At 35.2% G+C, this 19,613-nt stretch overlaps 1 protein-coding gene across 1 annotated transcript; it reads right to left on the bottom strand.

Annotated features, from left to right (window-relative positions):
* Nucleotides 1-9,861: 9,861 nt before the first annotated feature.
* Nucleotides 9,862-14,620, bottom strand: Pdc (phosducin). Its single transcript, XM_051185716.1, has 3 exons — nucleotides 14,560-14,620; nucleotides 12,431-12,579; nucleotides 9,862-10,401 (listed from the first exon to the last, which is right to left on the bottom strand). The coding sequence occupies exons 1-3, from the start codon at nucleotides 14,618-14,620 to the stop codon at nucleotides 9,874-9,876; spliced, it is 738 nt and encodes a 245-aa protein (XP_051041673.1). The 3' UTR covers nucleotides 9,862-9,873.
* Nucleotides 14,621-19,613: the final 4,993 nt, after the last annotated feature.

The raw sequence follows: 19,613 nt of genomic DNA, 5'->3' as shown, positions 1-19,613 counted from the left end.
TCACTTAAGTTCTCTACCTATGTTTGCTAGAACTTCCATTACCTAGGGACTAGATTGGGATTGGAACATACAGGATCGTTCTTTCACATGGTTGATAATTGATGGTAGCTCTCAACTGGGAATCCAGTGATCACGTCTCGGTTCTGTGTAGGTTTCATATCTGGCTTCTGGTTCATTCATCATACTGGCCGAGTTTCTTCATATTTTATGATGCTTAGAGTCAAAGAAGTAACACAAGCATGAACATTCCAACAAAGAAAAAGTTGAGACTAAGTCCTCAAACGCTGGCTTGGAAATTCCTGGATATGATTTCTACTACATTTGATTTAGGCTTAATTGGCCAACCCAACTAAGCCTAAATCAAAAGACAAGGAGAAGAAAAATCTTTATTCAAAAGGGAAATATGACATACAGTTTGCCTTTCAATCTATTGCTTGCTTTCCTCTGCTGTGCTACTTCTGTAGACCCATAGAATGTCTCTTCCTTTTATGTAAGCCTAAGGTATTTTAGCTGTCAGTAGTATCACATTCTTACCAGCACAGCAGGGATTAACTCAAGCTATATGACAAGCTTGGTTGGTTCTTACTGTAGGGATTTGTCTAAATGTAGATTAGCTACTGCACAGCAAATATTCAGGAAATTGTTCTTAATTTCCAATTTAGCCCAATGAGCAAATATATTGGAAAACATTCATAACCTATTAAAGGTATATTAAGTTAATAGGTTTTAATTTAAATAAAAGAGAATACTTATTTAAATAAATAAAATAGAAGTGACTGGTTTATCTGTGCTTTCGCCATTTTGGATGTGCTTTTGCATTCATTGTCTCATTGACTTTTACAAAATATTTATGTTGTTAAGGCTTATTGATAGGACTCTAACTTATGACTGTAATCAAAGGATTGTTCATATTTAGGAAGAGTGGACACTGAGTAATATGCTGGTTAGTTTCTGTGTCAACTTGTCACATGCTAGGGTCATATGAGAAGTCGACCATCAAACTTAGTTGAAAGAAATGCTTCCATATGATTGACATGTAGGCAAGCCTATGGGCCATTTTCTTGACAGCTGTGTGTGGTGCCACCCCTGGGCAGGTGGTTGTGGGGTGTATAAGAGAACATACTGAGTAAGCCAGTAAGCAGCACTCCTCCATGGCCTCAGCATCCATTCCTGTCTCCAGGTTCCTGCCTCAACTTCCTGCCCCAACTTTTTTTGATTATGAACTACAAGCTGTAAGATGTAAACCCTTTTTCCCCAAGTTGTTTTTGGTAATGGCAGCAGGACAAGACCGGCAGTGGGAGGGAAAAACGTACTTCTTACAATGGTGTTTTATCACAGCAATAGAAACTCTAAGACAGGTTAACTATTTGTTTCAATGATCAGAAGTAGGTTACTCCTGGTTTTCATCTTTATAAAATTGTTTTTAAATGATTTACATACTTAGCATGAGCAGGTGAAGCTAGATTTTTATGTTGTGCTATGGAACTTCTGAAATGGTGATCTCCAAATAGTTCTGTTTAAAAATTCTTAATTAAGACATGACATTTTTAAAAAGATACCTCGTTTAACTTATTCAGTTTAAGATATTTTATTTATGGAATTGAGAAAGGAACTTAATGATCAAGATGAAAGTAGTTCAGTCATGTCTCAGATTCTATTTTAGTCAAATCCAATCTGGTTGAAGGTATACCAGATAACTAATCTTATGATTAGAATATCAATTAGCTAATATGTTAAGTTATTATTTCTTAGTCTAAGTAGAAATAAGATAGATTTTTAAATAAATTTTCTGTACTTTCAAGTTAGTACTATTGAATATATATGCTACTGATTAGCTAATAACTAGAAATCTGAGTTGTACTGCCAGATCAAATAGAATCTTAATAAGTCAGTTCAATCCTTTGGATTTGGGACAAATTTAACAGCATCAGCACTCATTAAATAGTGTTTTTAAATTTAGAAAGTGTTTTCAATCTTTTTTTTTTTTTCAGCAGTTTAGAAACTGTGGCTCAAAGTGGCTTCCTAACCCTAGTGGTAGCAATTGTATATGTTGTATATTAAGGAGAAAGACACTGATGAAAGAGAATGATTGAGAATGTAAAATCAAGGAAGGACAACTCTAAAACTGAAAGAATGTGGATCTAAGCTTCCTCTGTGAGGCGGTCAACTATAAAGGAGTAAATACTGGCTGTTGGAGAAGGGATGCTGCTTCTAACACAGTAGTTCACTCAGAGTAAGGAGAAAGTTGATGCTCATGTTTATGGGATGATAAGTTATGCCTGATACCTTCAGATTTCTAAGAAGTTTGCAAAGTCACCTGAGAATGAAAAAAATAATAATAACAATAATGTGAGAAAAGAAATATTTGCAGAAGTTGTTGCAAGAAATGGGCCATCAAGCTGACCCAATCAACAGTGGAATTGCCAGATGGCACATTTACCTTTGAGGTTACTGATTTTAAATAAATGAAATTGTGTGCTTTCCACCAAGAGTCTATCTTCTCAGATTCAGATGTAGAAATTAGGAATAATGTTGTTTAAAATGCTGATTATTATACTATAAATCTACTGTAGCTAAAACAATGACAATATACATAGCAGTATTTGGAAGTCTTGTTTAAGAAATAAGTTAAAAACAAAGGAGTGCTTGGAAATTTAGGGCAATGATGAATAAGAAAAGAAGTGAAGAGGAGAAAGAAAGCAAGAAGAGTGTGCATACACCAGTAGACTAAATGTACTGTGAAGAAATAAATGTGGAGGGCTAGAAGAAACACAAAACACAAAAATGTTTTGAGGAAGAAACATGCATGTGATAGCAAAGGAATTCAATGGCTGAGGTAAAATAGGTCATTTACATGAGATGAAGAGGTCAAGGAACAAATGTCATTTACAGGTGATGGGTTGTCTGTTGGAATGATAATATCCAACATAGTGATAGGTCTTGAAGTATAAAGGAAAACTTTAAAACAAGTGTCTAGTTTTTTATAAGTGAAGGGAATGATTTGTGAGCCAATAATTGAATTAAAAGGATGGGACAAAAATGCCACACACTAGTAACATGCCTAAAAGATAGGGATATTTATAGAAATCAGTGGTTACTAGTCTGAGGTAAGGGGAAGTACTAAATAATGGTTATTAAATAATAGACAGTACCTCAACATGATAAAGGAAAAGGATATCCTGAAAAATGAGGTTTCCATTTTACCAAATAGGGAAAGAAGTGTTTGGGAAAAGTAGTTAGGAATAAAGGAAAGTGTGTTGATTTTAAATATTGAGAAGGCACAGATTGCAAGGATGGTGGTACAGGAAAGGATTATGAAGAAGGCATGGGTAGTGAGCAGAAGTTAATGCATGCTAATTTTAGATATTGATTAATGAATGAATGCTTAGAATCATGGTAGATTTAGCTTTAGGGTTTTCTGTTTTCTTTCTTTTTTTTTTTTTTTTAGGTGTCACCAAGACTATACAGTAGGAACATGACCTATAGCTATTACCTTTGTATAGTTAAACACATTCCAGTGATAAGCCCAATTTGTTCATATTTTACCTTTCACATACACTGTTAGATTTGATGGTATTTTATTTAGTTTTATATCTACATTAATAAGTATTAAAGGATGAGAATAATATCTTTTAATTTTCCATTCTCTCACTGTCTATCTGATTTTGGTATTAAGATTTTATTAATTTTCACAATTGTGGAAAATGCCTGTAATCTCAGCATTTAGGAGGAAGCAGGAAGAATATCCTGGACTACATAGTGAATTCCTGGTCAGTCTGGACTGGTTCAGCCTTAGGCTACCCTGGGTCACATAGTTAGACCCAGACTCAAAAATTCCAGGAGGAGAAATAACTTACAACATAGACACGAACACCAGCAGGTTCCTGGTCCCAAGGATTCCTCCTGATGCTCTTCTGTCTGAGTGCTGGAAGCAAAAGAGCTCCTGGAGCCCCTCTTCAGACTTAGTTCTCCCAGGTAACATCCACCCCTGTCCCCGCCCCCAATGGGCGTGGTCTGTGCCACAGGTGTGGACAAAGTGAATATCTCACTACAGTTTTTGTCTGCTTATTCTTCAACATGCAATTCTAATTTTTTTTTTTTTTTTGGTAAGGAACCAGCTTTTCATATTTAGGGTTCTTCTTTAAAATAATTTATTACTTCTTTGAGAGTTTGTACAATGTGTTTCATACTCACCCTGCACTGCCCGAACTCCTACCAGATCTATACTCACCAAACTGTATTCTTATTTGTAAAAACCCATCAAGGCCAATTTGAACTGCTCCAGTATTCTTGGATATGGGTTTTCTGCTCACTTTCACATGATAACTTACCAGAGGTTATACTCCTAAAGAAAACTGCTTCTCCCGCTCCTAGCAGCTAACAGTTGCCAGTATGTCCACAGCTGGGGATGGAATTGTGCATCTAATCCCTACCTCCGTGCTGGAATTTCCTCTGTTTTGGGCTTGCACAGGTTTTGTGGATGCTGCAGGAACCACTGAGCTCTTATATGCAGCAGCCCTGCTGTGCCCTAAAGACACTCTTTTATCTTACGCTCTTTCTCCTCCCTCTTCTGCAAGCCTCCTGAGTCTTTGGTAGTGGTGATTGAGAATATACATTTAGGGCTGAGTATTTTGCAGTATCTTATTCTCTTCCTCATGGCTAGGTGTGGATTTCTGTGTTGATAACCGTCTATTGTAAATTAAAGCTTTATAAACAGAATTTATATTCCGTTAATTTCCAGTCTTATTTACTTTCTCATTATTCTACTTTGTAGTTTACCATACTTCTTAACTTCTGGGTTAGATATTCAGATAATGTATTGTCTTTTTATAATTTGTTTGTTGTGATGATGGGCTCTGCCCCTGATCCATATCTCTATGCCTTGAAATTTATGTTTCTAATAGTACAGTTTTTCATCTCTGATGTTTTGTTATTAAGCATCTTATTATATTTTAGTTTTAAGAGTTTAGTATCTCTATATAAAAGTAATTATTTAAGAGAGTTGTGGATTTTATACAATAAAATAAAAATGTTAATTTTACTATATTATTATTCTAAAATTTTATTTTACAGTTTCTTAAAAATTACCTAGAGAAATGTTGCTGTTGAGTTTACTTTTTTTTTTTAAAGAACTACCGTTTTACTAATGGAAGGAACACTATACATAGCTACTTCACTTCTAGAAGTTATAGAAAATATTTATATTTCAACGTGTTTCTGAATATAATTTAAAGTACCTCACAAATCCAGTTATTTTCCTTTATCTCACAGATGTCCCAAGAAAACTTTCACCAGCACACCCATCCCAACAGCCCTGGGATTTGCTCACCTGCTTAATCTTTTGTTCAGCAGACTGATATCAACTTGTGAAGTCTGGTTAGGAAATGATTGCAGGAGCTCTAGTGATAAAATTAGGTGAATTAAATTTCCACCAATATAAGAAAGCAGGAGGCAGAAGATACATTTTCTTTATCATGGTAAGTGATTTTCAAGTGACAATGATTTTTGCCTCCTTCTTAAGAACACTTGAAAATGTCTAAAAAGTTTTTCTGTTGCTGCAATTAAAGGAGGGAGGCTATTAGCATCTAATTGGGAAAGGTCAAGGATGCTACTTTTAATGTGCACAATGAGTCTCCACAGAAATACCAATACTAGTGAATTTCAGAAACTGTGACGTAGGAGCAGCCATTAGGATGAATAATAGAATTCAAAGAGACAATGGGGGAATTATCAAGGAAGAAAGGCCACAAGAAAAGACTAAAAGAGTGTAGTTCTTGAACACCCAGTAGAGCAAGAATTTCAATTTGAGAGTGGTTATCAGCATCCAGTGTGCCGCAAAGCATGGAAGATGAGCTGTAGGATATGTGTACAGTGATTGGGCCATTTGGTTGGAGTCACTTACCTACCTTTCAATACACTGGAATTTGTAAAGGAGTTTTCACTTTTGATTTAAATATTGTATATAAGTTGTTTAGTAAGTTCATTTCTAGAAGGATGTGACTGGTGTGTTTGATATAGATGCATCACATCTGACACCTTCATGAATTAGTTCATATATATGGATGATCTTATGCTTTTAAATATGTTTAGTATATGAATCATTTTACTTGATGTTTATTAATAACAACAAGTAACATTTGAGTAATATTTGTATGCTAGGCACTCTAATTTATACGATTTACTCCTTTTTATCTCATAGTAACTCTGTAAAGAAATACTGTAATTACCTGTGTTTGACACATGTTTAAAAGGTGCAGAGAGATTAATTAGTGTGCTCAAATTCACAAAATGAGTGACTGGATTCATACCAACAAGTTTTTAGGATGCTGAACAGAATCACCACCATCAAAATAGAGACATAGAGATACAATGCTATGAACAGTTATCTTCTTTTTCTTGCTGTCAAGGAACCAGCATGAACATTGCCCAGTATCAGTAATGTTTTATGAAAAGATGAATAAATTAGCTTTTCAATTTACATTCAAATTTGCTATTCCTTATACATTTTTCTATCCTTAGATGACAAGCAAGTTATCTTTCAAGTTTATTACAGTTATTGAGTATTTATGTGACATTTGATAATATTTTAAACCATTTAATTTAAAGCTCTTTCTTTGCTGAGCCAAACATCATGTCTGGGGTGGATCTGGGAAGGGTTAAGGGGAGGAGTTGGGGGTGACTATGATCAAAATAAAGTGTAGAAATTCTCAAACAAAAAAAAAAATGTTTTTAAATGATCTCTTCCCTTACGAAATTGAACAGCAGATGGAGTGTTTGCATGAAGGCATTGGTAATGCAACATTTCTGCAACAGCAAACTTCAAGCATTCTAGTCAAATCCTGCCTTTTGTGTGACTCTCCTGATGAGTATTATATGATCAAAGCTTCACCCTGGCACCCATTAGTCACCTAGTCTTATTTTGAGAATGGTTGCTATCATCACTCACTCTCTGTAAGTTGGTACCACCTAGTTACTTTTGTTTTGACAATGATGGGTTAAATACATTCCTGGGCTTAGTCCTGCTTAAGCTTGCTAGCTGTTTATTTTCAATTAAAACATGGTGGTTTGTTTCTTACAGAAGTAGAGCTTTCTTTGGATAGGGAAGGTTTCAAAACAGTCATTTTTATTGGTTTTTCCATGGATGGGCCTTTTCTTTCACTAGCTAGCCTTTCTTTCCTGCCTCTGGCCTACAAAGTTGTTTCTCCTGCCCCTAAGCATGGCTACTAACTGAACAGAGTTTACATCTTGTTCTTAAACTATTGTTGTCTTTTGAGCTATTTGACTCTCCTTCCTCTCCATCTTGCCACCATCTTTTAATAATTTCTTCCAGCTCATGGAATTAATGCCACTCTATAGCTATTCTATTGAGTTTTTAGATTTATAAATACCTCATGTGAAGTCCCTGTTGTTGGTTTTTTTGGGGTTTTTTTCATATTTTTTGCTTTTGTTTTTGTTTTGTAGTCAGATTGTTCTTGAACTCCCAGGACTCTGCCTCAGCCTCCTGAGGGCTGGGTGTGGCACTGTGTCTGGCTCTTTTTGTTATATTTATAATGCAAGTATTTTCTTAGTAGAGTTCTATCGGAGATGAATACATTTGTTAGCCACTACTTTGAAAAAAAAAAATACATTGAACTCTTTTTAAAAGCTCTTGGTTTATATGTAATCATTACACATGGCTCCTTCTTACCACCCTCCTCTGCGTGATATCCTTGTTGCCTAGAAACCTAAAAGTATGCCTATGATTTTGAAAATGCTTTCCTCAATTTATAGTGAGGAATTGATGTTCACGACTTTAGATTCATGAACAAAAACACTCATTTAGGGACAAAGCTATGTCAGAGGCTAGTCAGCATAAGCTAGTCATTTTACTCATCTGAATCGCGAACACGTAATCAAATGGCAGAATTTTTACCTTCCTTTCCTGTACTTTACTTTGTTTCTTTCTTGTCTTCCTCTACCTGCTAGAGAAGATTGTAGAGTCTAGGTGGGAAGTGGGGTTGGAGATGTGACCCTCAGAGTGGACAGGAAGAGGGTACCTACGTGGAGTAATTTGAGAAGTCAAAGTAGAAGGGAGAGAGAGTTGGATAGAGGGCATGTCAGCATGTTGTTTGAAGCCAGAGGAAGTAAATCAAAGGCAAGAGAATAGTAGCTCTGATATGGGCTTATGGGAGGTGGGATAAAATATGGAATAAAAATTGGCCAGTAAGTTTGATAAGAGACTTTGACTTTACTGAAATTGCTGGCATTGAATGCCACCAAAATGCAATAAAAATGAAGTGTGAACAGACCCTAGGTAGTTTTAGATATCTCCTTTAAGAGTTGTGATTTTAAAGAAAATCGGAGATTTGAGTGGAAAGTTTAAATCTTAAATTGTAGGGAGACATACTTTGAATAGTGGCTGATTTAAAAACACTTCAAAGCAAAATTAGAGAAAGGGGGTAGAAAATGCAGAGGAGAGGGGAGTAATCCCAGATGAGAACTTCTGTGCCTGTGGGAATGAATGCAGTCGCTGCACAGCTGCGTGGGCTTACTCCACACACCTGTGTGGGCCCTTCTTCCCTTACGTAAGTAGATGCAGCTATGCGTAGTTGTCAGTTCTGGAGGTAGAAAGATGCAGAGTTCCCATAGGATACCATCTGTTTTCTCAGTAGTAAGAAATGAACAAGATGAAGTGTTTACAGTTGGGGGGTGGGGCTGTGGAAAAAGGTCAAGGGAAAAAGAAAAACTGTAAGCCAGTTACTTAAAAGACTAGAGACTAATGCTTCGAACATCTGTGTGCTTCACTCACGGGCCAAGGAGAACTGTGTGAGCCTGCTCTGAACACACAAAGAGCCCATTTCTGGACATGTACCATCACCACGTTGCTTCAACCCTCACTCACCATTACCTTTCCCTCTGGTTTAGATACCTTTCACCTTCCTCTTCAGCCGATTTATGTATTTATACTTTTAATGTTGGATTTTATTTTGTACTTCCTATCTGTGTGTGGGAGGACAAACTTACAAATGTCGTCTTATTCCTCTTCTCTTCTTCCTCCTCCTCTTCTTCTTTTCCTTTTCTTTTTTCTTTTCTTTTCTTTTTTTTTTTTTTTTCTTTTTTTCTTTTTTTTTGAGACAGGGTTTCCCTGACTGACCAGTTGGCCTTGAACTCATTAAAGCAAAGATCAACTGTCTGTCTTCCTTCCTTCCTTTCTTTCTTTCTTCCTTTCTTTCTTGCTTTCTTTCTTTTTTTTTTTTTTTTTTTGTCTGTTTGTTTGCTTTTTTGCAAACTTCCAAATGTCTTCAAGCGATGTGAAAGTTAAAGTTCTACTTCTCTGCATCATGTTACATTATTTTAAAAATGAAAGCAATACTTTTAACATGTGGATTTGTGGTTATTAGAGACTAATAAATGAAACCATTTTAGTATTTTGAGCTTTATGGATTATTTTAGATACGTGAGACTATAATACTCGACTCACAGTTAGACTTTACATAGAATATTTATTTTTTCATAGCACTTTATTCTTATCATAGAGGTCAGTTCATACGTAGTATTCAGTTTCAAAAGCCAAATAAAAATGCCAGGGGAAAAATAAGGAGTAAAAAAGCTACCACATAACTTGAAAGGGATCTTTAAAGTGATATAACATTGACAATATCCACCTCTGCTATTTACTAAGTATTTGTTAAAAACTACAATATTTCTGCAGCAAAATATTATTTCAACTTGGATAACTAAAACCAAAAAAAATGCTCCTAACATGATTTTAGTGTCTTTTCCAGCCAAATTTGAATAACCATGGCCATATTTAGAGTTTTCTAAAGGAATACAGATACTACCAAAAATCCATGTTAACTGTGTAAAGATATGAGATACTGACATAGTGAATTGTTATTTAACATCTTCATCCTCCATGTTGGTCTGCTCTAGGTCATGTATCTCTCTTTCTGGTAGTAATCCGTATTCATTTAGGAAAGACTCCACATCTCCAGCAAAAAATTCTTCAGCAAACTGTTCAGTAACGCTAATAAAATTGCTGATGAGTTCCCCACCTTTGTATATAAGCAGAGTAGGGAGTACATCTGAGGAAAAGCGGTCCCCAGCACCAGTATTAGAAGCTTTTATCTTACAGAACTTGACCATTGGGTACTCCACTGCAAGGCATGCTAAACTGCTGTTGAGTGCATCACAGCCCTTGACGCCATCTTCATAAATGTTCACCACGATGGTGGTGACCTTCTGCTCCTTTTCAATAGTCTCCAGGAATTGCTCCCCTGTTTCCAGCTCATACACAAACCCATATCTAGGCCCAAAACTCAGCTTCTGGTGCATATTCTGCATGCACTGCCTACGGTATTTGCGAAGGCAATTTTCATCTTCTTTGTCTTGGTGAATTAGTTCGTATTCTTGGATGCTCATCTGGGAAGGCATGAAAGAAATGATAGAGATGATTCAATCAGAAACACTTCATCTTTGGATGCATCAAACTTATTCTCAAGTCCAGGAGTTTTGACTTGATATCCTCTCTGCTTAGGCCACTTCCTCCCTGCTTAGAGCCTTCTCATTTAAGCTTCGTCTAAAAGGTCATTTTCTTTTGTTACTTGGGTGTTCAATTTAAGAAGGACTCTTGCTCTGCTCTCCTCTTTCTCTATCCTGTTTTTATTTTCATACTAAGTACTGTTGGGGGCTATACTACATTTTGACGAACTAAAATCAGTTTTCTAATTAATGCATTCAGTGTCAGCAATTATTTTTTTTCCCGATTATGAGCACTGCTCAGATCTGCTGAATCAGAAACTATAAGGGTGAGGCTGAGTTGTGTGTGTTTTAACAAGCCCTCTAGCTTATTCTTAACCACTGGCTTAGTCAAAAGTAAGAGAACTGTGTATCTTCCCAAAATAGCTACATTTTCTTGTGATTAGAACATCAAATTGCCTTAATACCCCTTCATAATAGTGACTCCATTATTAATATATTTGATAGACAATTAATCACTGCTTCCCCTCAACCAAGAAAAAAAATAGACATGAAGGAATGATGCAGCCTATTGTTATGCTGCTCATTAAAAGGTGTAGAGCAGCCTAGAAACTTGGAAGCTGGAAGCTGGGGAGTCTTAAAGGGATTGTCATCGTGTAACCCTTGAACTGCAGCTGCCATCCATTTTTTATTAATTGCTTCTGCATTTTTTGTTTGTTTTCCTAATATCCTCAATTCTTTCTCCCTGACAATCTACATCCCCCCCTTCCTTCTTCTATCTCCTCTCTTTCTTTTGGTATTGTCTTGTTCTGTAGCCCAGGCTAGCCTGGAACTCAAGGTCCTCCTACCTCAACCTCCCAAGCAGCCAAATCTCATCCCTATTCTAATTGTTTTTCTAAATCAATATTATTGTCTTGATTTAATTTATTTTAGTTCTAAAATTGTTAAATGTTTTATATAACTCCTAAGATGCCATCATAGTTCTGCTAGTTCAAGCAACCAAGTCTCATGAATACTGATTTAAAGATATATTTGAGCATTCATATATATGAAGTTGTTCTGTTCATACATTGAGGCATAGATGTTTAGACATAGCTGCACACCTCTGAAGTTTAAACAGAACAAAATCTTTAATAATGCAGAATAATAATTACATAATGACCCAGAAAGTGAACCAACTTCTGTCTTTTTCCCCTCACAGTGTTAGACTAAAGATCACTGCCATGACGTGAAGACACAGGCCAAGGCATACTTCTATTCATATTCTCTTAACTCAGTATACTATCAATATAAACCATTTTTGAGATAAATAATCTACTAGAGTGATTTCACCACAAATGAAAATATTTTTATGACTTCCTTATTATTACTATTAAACTTGTTATATAAGTAATATATGCTATTTATGGGGATTTTGCAGTGGCCTAAAGTTTTTTTTAAACAAAGTAAAAATACTGATATTCTACCAATTTAATATTCAGATAATATCCATTGACATTTTAGAGGTCATCTTTAACTCTGTCTCTATGACACAGACATATACATGCAGAACTGGACTCCTGCAATGCTGTCTTATAAAGGTTAAGCTTCTGCTTATCTCCTTCCTTCTCCCAGGTAATCTCATTCTCCTAAACTATGACCATCCTCTACCAAGAGAGCATCTTTCTACTTCTCTGAATGCAGATTCATATGCCAATGGTATCTTCCTTGCTCTAAAAATGAAACTGTTCATAAAATTTAAAACTCTGTATTTTGTTTTCTCATATTGCAAAACTTCATCTATGATAACTTATATATCTATAACCCATTCTCTGATTCCCACATATATTTCTTGGTATAGAATACCTCGTGATAATATTCACTGTTACCACAATGAAAGCATTTCATAATGTTCTGAAGTGATTAGCTTGAGTAACTTCGACTAGGAAATACATAATATTAATAACTTGTCATGGGCCTTTGCTCCTCTTACCTTTCTGCTGACTCTGTCTTTTGCATCTTTGTCGTCTCTGCTCTGAGAAGACATTTGTCTGAGGATCTCCTTCTTACTGGATGGAATTGAATCACCATCTTCACTTTCTAATTTAAACTTTCTCCAATCATTTATTACTCCTTTGGGTCCTGAAATAAGTTTTTAAAACAAACATTTTCCTCTTTATTATCGAAAATACTGTTTACATAATTGAAGTTTGTGTAAATATTGCCATGAGAAAACTTGTCATCTCTTGCACCCAAATCAAACATGTTAATTAGACAAAAATATTTTTCCTAACTTGTTCATAAAAATAACGTCTAAGATTAACCTTATTAAATGGCAAAGACCATGGCAAAGAATATTTCTAAAAACATCTGTAATAATAAAAATATAAATGATGTCCTTTAAACTATTTACGGAAGTATACAGGCAAAAATATTTAAAAGTTGGAATATATATATAAAAGCAATGAGACTTTTAGAAAAACAACACTCACTACATAAGAAAGACACTTTTGCTATAGATGAACATTAAAGGAAGCTGGAGTTACTGGAGGAGCAACAATAACAATACTTGGAAATTTTTCTCATGGTATATTCTCCTGATAGCTTTTACCAGACAGTGGGAATTTCCTTTGTTTCTTCCTTTTTTCTTTCTTTCTTTCTTTTTTTGTTTTTTTTTAAACAAAAATATCCTAAATTGTATTGATATACAAAATGTCTTGAACATAAGTAAAAGTATACATAGATAGAATGTGGTAAGGATATTGTGCAAAAAACATAAATGGAAAATTTTACACAATATGACAAAATACAATATACAAATCATCCAGGAAGGGAATATAAACTTAATTTTACATAGGTTACCACATATAATAATCTATAACAATGTAAGCTGTATATTACTAATATCTCACTATTACTAAAATAATTCACAAGAAGATAGTAATCTACCTATATCCCATCTAAACCATACCTTTTCCAACTATACCCTATCCCTGTCTAAAGCATCACCTTCCATACCCAAACCTAAGTAACTAAAACCAACCCTATGAAGATGAATATTATCCCCAAAAGCCAACAGTAAGGAAAGGGGGCATCTTTATCTTAAGATTACTTTCTGCTGAAATGGGATGATGATTGCTCAATAGGATCCTGTAGGAAGAAAATTCTTTTTTTTTTTTTTTTTTAAGATTTATTACATATACAGTGTTTTGCCTGCATGTACGCTGCATGCCAGAAGAGGGCACTAGATCTGACTATAGATGGTTTTGAGTCACCATGTGTTTGCTGGGAATTGAACTCAGGATCCTCTGGAAGAGCAGCTAGTGTTCTTAACCACTGAGCCATCTCGCTATGTACCTTCTTTTTCTCTCCCTCTACTCATTTCTCTTCTCGCATGATTTACTGCTTCCTTCCAGTGAACTTATCTATCGTTTCTTTTATATTTTCTTTGATTATTTCATACTGTTACCATAGATAGCTATTATCGAATGCCTTTCCACATATTTTTCTGGTACTAGTGTGAATTCATGAAAACCTATGACTAAATTTAAAAGTTCCAATCCATGCTTATAGATATGGGAAACTTAATAGTCACATAAGCTTCTGTAGAGGATTTGGAATTTAAATTTTAAACCATAATACTTAACATTTAAGGTCTCAGTAGTGGCATATGAATAACCACATACAATTGAACAAGTTAAGAAAACCCCTTTATGAAATGATGCTTTGGGTTTTCTGGAAGTTGGTTGAAATCCACTTGATTCAAGCATGCCTTATTATCGTCTTACTCATTTTTACATTTGGATCACACAAGATTATATTTGGTACACACAGGAGGGTTGGGAGAATAGAAAGGGCCTTTCTTAAACTGTAGAAAGAAGAGCCCTAGATAGCTGAGTAGCAGGAAATTATCAATGTTTTTCTAACTCTTTGATACTGAAATAGCAAATAACCAATCTTGGGCCATTTCATTTTAAACTAATTTATTTAGTCAAATGTTTTGGATTATTCTTCCTGACTTGTTGAAGACAGTACTTCAATTCAATAATATTCTCCATAAGAACAACATATTTCTAGAATTAATTTTACTTTAATAATTATGCTTTCTCTGCACTTGGTTACCTGTGTGTGTGGCCTGTCCTTCAAAGTCTTCCTCTATGCTTTGGCTTGTGGCTTCTTCCATGTTAGGGGTTGAATTTGGTGTAATCTGTATGATTGACAAAGAGCAATTAGTAAGTTCTAGAATACATATGCAAGTGTATACACACCCTTAAACACACATGTTTGTGTTATAATCCTTTGATGTCACCCAGGTGGATTAGGAACTATTATTGTGTGAAAGTGTTTTAAATGTTTCTGTCTGCATTATAAGAGGACATTAATATAGCATATGCTACTAAAGACATTTGTATAATTTATGGTTTGTCTTTAAAAGTTTTATAGTTTCATTTTGAGTTTAGGTCTTGATGAACACTATTGATTAATGAATTCCTTATTTTACTACTACTTGTTAAAGGATTTCATAAAAACTATATACCAATATTTTGTCTAAATGAAAAATTCTAATTAATTACATGCTTAATGTCTTAGTATTCTATTGCTATGACTAAGGCAAATCTTATAATAGAAAGCATTTAATTAGGGCTGGCTTACAGTTTCAGATTTTAGTCCATTATCATCATGGCTGGGAGCATGAAGTCACACAGGCAGGTGTTTCAGCAGTAGTTGAGAGCTACATCCTGCTCTGTAGGCAGAGAAATAAAGAACCTGGGCCTAGCATGGGCTTTTGAAACTTCAAAGCCCACTCCTAGTGATACACTTCTTCCAACAAAGCCGGACCAACCCCAACAAGGTCACACCTCCTAATTGTTCTAATCATTCTCAAATAGTGCCATTCATTCCCTGATGACTAAACATTCAAATATATGCATGTGTAGGGAGCATTATTATTTAACCCACTACTCTATGAGCACTTACTACAGCTCATTCATTTACCAAGTACCTATGTGACAAATTCATTTAATGCCCTCATGGCCACATGTGGTAGGACAATTATCAATTCCATTTTACAACTCCAAAAGCTAAAAGATGACTAATTTTGATTATTTGTCATGCATGCTTAGAAGAGTATTTTAATCTAAGCAATTTGACTTTGGAGCCTACTGGTATCCATCACACTATTCTTTAAAGTAACTAATGATTTTCCTCTTTGATTTGGAAAATGGCACTATATGATTTATTATTGAAAAAAGATGACCTAATCAATACTTAACATTGAAACATCTTTCAATGCTAAAGGCCAAGTTTTGATGAAACAGTTGCACATAAAGCAAAAGAAAACAGATAGTAACTAAACCTATAGTATTTATTTTTTTTCTACCCCTACAATCTTTTGTAATTTGGAAAAGGTAAAACACTATGGGAACATGATGGCTATTTACTTCTTTATGCTTAGTTCACAGTAAAATTCAATTTACTTGCTTATCTCTAAATTTTGGTTATTATACACACTAGAATATTCCCTAAGTGATCCACATAGTTGTAATTTCTCTGAAACTTCCATGGGGAGGCTATATAGCAGTGGATGTTCCAAGTGTCCTTACCTTTTCTCTTTGACCTTTCAAAGTAATATTTATTTATTTATTCATTTATGTATTTATTTATTTATTTTGGTTTGGTTTCTCTGTGTAGCCTTGGCTATCCTGGAACTCACTTTGTAGATCAGGCTGACCTTGAACTCAGAGATCCACCTGCCTCTGCCACCCAAGTGCTGGGATTAAAGGTGTGAGCCACCACTGCCCAACCCTCAAAGTCGGTTTTAGACACTGTTATAATCCAGTCTATATTTTAAATTACTTCTTAGCTTTAGTTAATTTATGCTTCAGTTTTAGAGTTGGTTCTTTTAGTGCTTGTCTCCACTCCTCTTGTGTCTTGACTTGCGACAATATTTGGACTGATCCTAGAATTCTTTTCCTTTATTACAATACCAAACAGAATCAACTGAGATCAAAATCTTTCCCAGCTTGATTTTCCCATTTGAACAAGAAAGGACTTTTAGATAAGATATTAAAGGAAAACCAATCTAATCTAGAATTAAGTATATGAATTTGAATGTATTTATTAAGTAAAAAGTAACAGAGAAAGAAAAAAGTGAATAAGTAAATACTGTTGGATTAAAAAATAAATTTAGTGACTTAGATTATTTAAAACCACTTTTATTTCTAAAGGAACATGAACTTTTTCACTTCAAAGTGAAGCAAAGAAGTGAGAACATGAAACATAGCTGATTATTTCAATAACTGCTTAATTTCTAGGAAAATCATAACTAAATTAGCTTTTTTTCTTACAATTCTGATTAAGTATGTGTAAAGTTAAGAACATTTAAAGTGATTGTATTTTAAATTTTGAAGAGACAGAACTATAGCTCCCTTCTGAGTTTAGTTTTTGATAGCTTAGTTGTAAATCTAGTAGAGAAAACAAGCTTTTATTCAATTTTTGGCAAGCACATAAGCCAATTTCAACGAAGTCCTTCATTGAAAATATAATATGGGCTTTGGGAACCCATTCTCTATGGAGGGATACTCTCTCAACCTAGATACACGGGGTGGGGGGCACTAGGTCCTGCCCCAAATGATGTGACAGACTTTGATGGTCCTCCATGGGAAGCCTTATCCTCCCTGAGGAGTGGATAGGAGGTGGGCTGGGGAGTTAGTGGGGGAAATGGGAGGATGGGAGGGACAGGGAACTGGGATTGGTATATAGAATAAGATTGTTTTTAATTTAAGTAAAAATTAATGAAAAAAGAAAAGATAATACAATTAACTAGGTCATATTGCATCCATTGGCTGGATTACTGTATACCTAGAATAGATGGTGTCTGACTTTTCTCTGGGCTCTAAATTACATTTAAAAACAAAACAATTGTAGTAAGGTTCTCACTAATGCTGACATATAAGCCAATCAGGCTGCCTTCCTTTGAGTTAGAATATAAAAGTTAACAAAATTTGGTACTGTTTACTGCCTGGAGGAAAATAAATAATAATGAGCTCATGGTCTCTGCAGTAGATTGTATGTCACTATTGATAGGTTTCATCTATATTCATAATAATTCCCCTTCTAGCCACCTCCTCTAGCTTCTAGCCACCTTCTCTAGGACTTGCTGGTTATCCCAAAGGATTTATCATCTTCAAATTTTACATTATCATCATATAAGCAATTTCATTGGTATTTGAAAAGAATGTTGATCTTGGCATACAGAAAATGAATATTCTCTCTTCTCTCTCTCTCTTTCTCTCTCTCTCTCTCTCTCTCTCAGCAGGGGGCTTTAGAGGCAGAGTTTCTCTGTGTGACAGCCCTGATTGTCCTGGAACTAGCTTTGTAGACGAGGCTGGCCTTAAACTCATAGAGATCTGCCTGCTTCTGTGGGATTAAAGGTGTGTGCCACCATGCCCAAATCTGAAAATAAGTATTTTCTAAAGACCTATATAATGCAAATGTCAATTAACATACTAACATAGATGGGGGTAAATCTCATAAGGCCCCATCCCTAGATGAAGATCTACAGGCAATTAATGACTGATAAAATATGGAAAAAATCAGTCTCCTTCAGAGACAAGCCCCCTGTTATATAGATTACTAAATTGACTCAGTGGGTTCTATGCATCTATGTATGTATATACATAGCTGTCTGTCTATCTATCTATCTATCTATCTATCTATCTATCTATCTATCTATCTATCTATTATCTATCACAATTAAAGAAGAGGCCATGAAATCAGAAGCAATGAGGAGGGTTAGGAGGGACTGGAGAGGCTAGAGTGGGCTTGAAATGATGTAAATGCAATAATCAGTTATGAAATTCTCATAAAAATATGAAAATGCTTTAGAAAGAAGATAAATGTTTTGTGTTTATGCTATATAAAATAAGATATATTTTAAGTATTGGTAATTAAAAATCAGCATTTGGCTTGCAATGATATTATGAATAATGATTAACAGTTTAATCTCTGCTTTAAATAACAATATTATTATAAGCCTTTGGATGACAATGGGAATATTTTTGTATGGCTGGAAATTGATGATAAAATGGGAGGCTTCACCCTCCCTGGGGAGTAGATGGGTAGTGGGATGGGGGATTGGTGGGGGAGGTTGTAAGGAGAAAAGGGCATATATGAAGGGACATGGAGATAAGTGGGATTGAGATGTGTGATGTGAAAGCCAAAATAAATAGTTTTTTAAAATGTAGTAAGAAGACAGGAAAAAAAAAAAAAATCCCAGGAACTGTTGATTTCATCAAGATTTATTCTCTGAAAGAGGTACAGTATTTTTGATTTTAACAAGGCAGCTTCTTTTTAATGTTACAATGTTATAATATTGTTTGTTTTAAGACAGGATCTTATGCATCCTAGGTAGGCCTGGAAGTTGACATGTAGCTGAGGATTACCTTGAACTTTTAGTCTTCCTGCCTTTATCTCCCGTCTGAGTCTTGTGACTACAAACTCATGCATGCTACCACACCTGGTGTGTGATTGAGAGCAGGGCTTCCTGCATAGTAGGCAAACATTTTATTAACTAAACTATATCCGCTATTTAATTTTCAACTAATAATAATTAAAATTTATTAGTAACTGCTGTAGAGCCAAAGAACTACTTCTGTCTGCCCATCTGTTTTCATTAATTAATTAATATCCGTGTGCGTATGCTCTGGCGGGAGTGCATTCACTTGTGTAGGTACACATATGAGAGCATAAACTGACAGGACACTGTCTTCCTTAATTGCTTCAATAAGCTTAAGGAGCCCTGGGGATTGGCCTGTATCTGCTCACCCTCCCCTACTGCTGGCATTATAGATAGCCACTATCACTGCTAGCTTTGTAATTAAGTGTGTGCTAGAGATGCAAACACATCTTTATACCAGTGCAGCAAGCACTTCACCCACAGATTTACTATCCCGCTAGCCCTCAAGTAACTATTATTTTATAAGATAGTTGAATCTAGTAAAAGTGCTTAGTGGATAAAATCCCTAACTTCCCATTTCCCCTTTACTGTTATTAGAATGTTGGATTTCATGCCCTGCTCTGTCTTCTATGAGGGTCATACTGCATCCATCACCCTTGCTGGTCATCCTGCCCTAACCTTTTCCATCTTTATTCATCTATCTCCTCTGTGTCTGCTT

Source organism: Phodopus roborovskii, unplaced genomic scaffold (genome assembly GCF_943737965.1).
Source record: "Phodopus roborovskii unplaced genomic scaffold, PHOROB, whole genome shotgun sequence".
Classification (NCBI taxonomy): Eukaryota; Metazoa; Chordata; class Mammalia; order Rodentia; family Cricetidae; genus Phodopus; species Phodopus roborovskii.
Note: the sequence above shows the minus strand (reverse complement) of the source record. Positions and strands in the feature narration are given on the sequence as shown.

Bases quoted from the DNA above. Each gene is read 5' to 3' on its own strand.
- Pdc (XM_051185716.1), bottom strand. From the start codon at position 14,620: ATGGAAGAAGCCACAAGCCAAAGCATAGAGGAAGACTTTGAAGGACAG. The intron at 12,580-14,559 runs GTAACCAAGTGC...AACTTATTTCAG, and splicing joins AGGACAGGCCACACACACAG to GACCCAAAGGAGTAATAAAT. The intron at 10,402-12,430 runs GTAAGAGGAGCA...ATGCCTTCCCAG, and splicing joins AAGACAGAGTCAGCAGAAAG to ATGAGCATCCAAGAATACGA.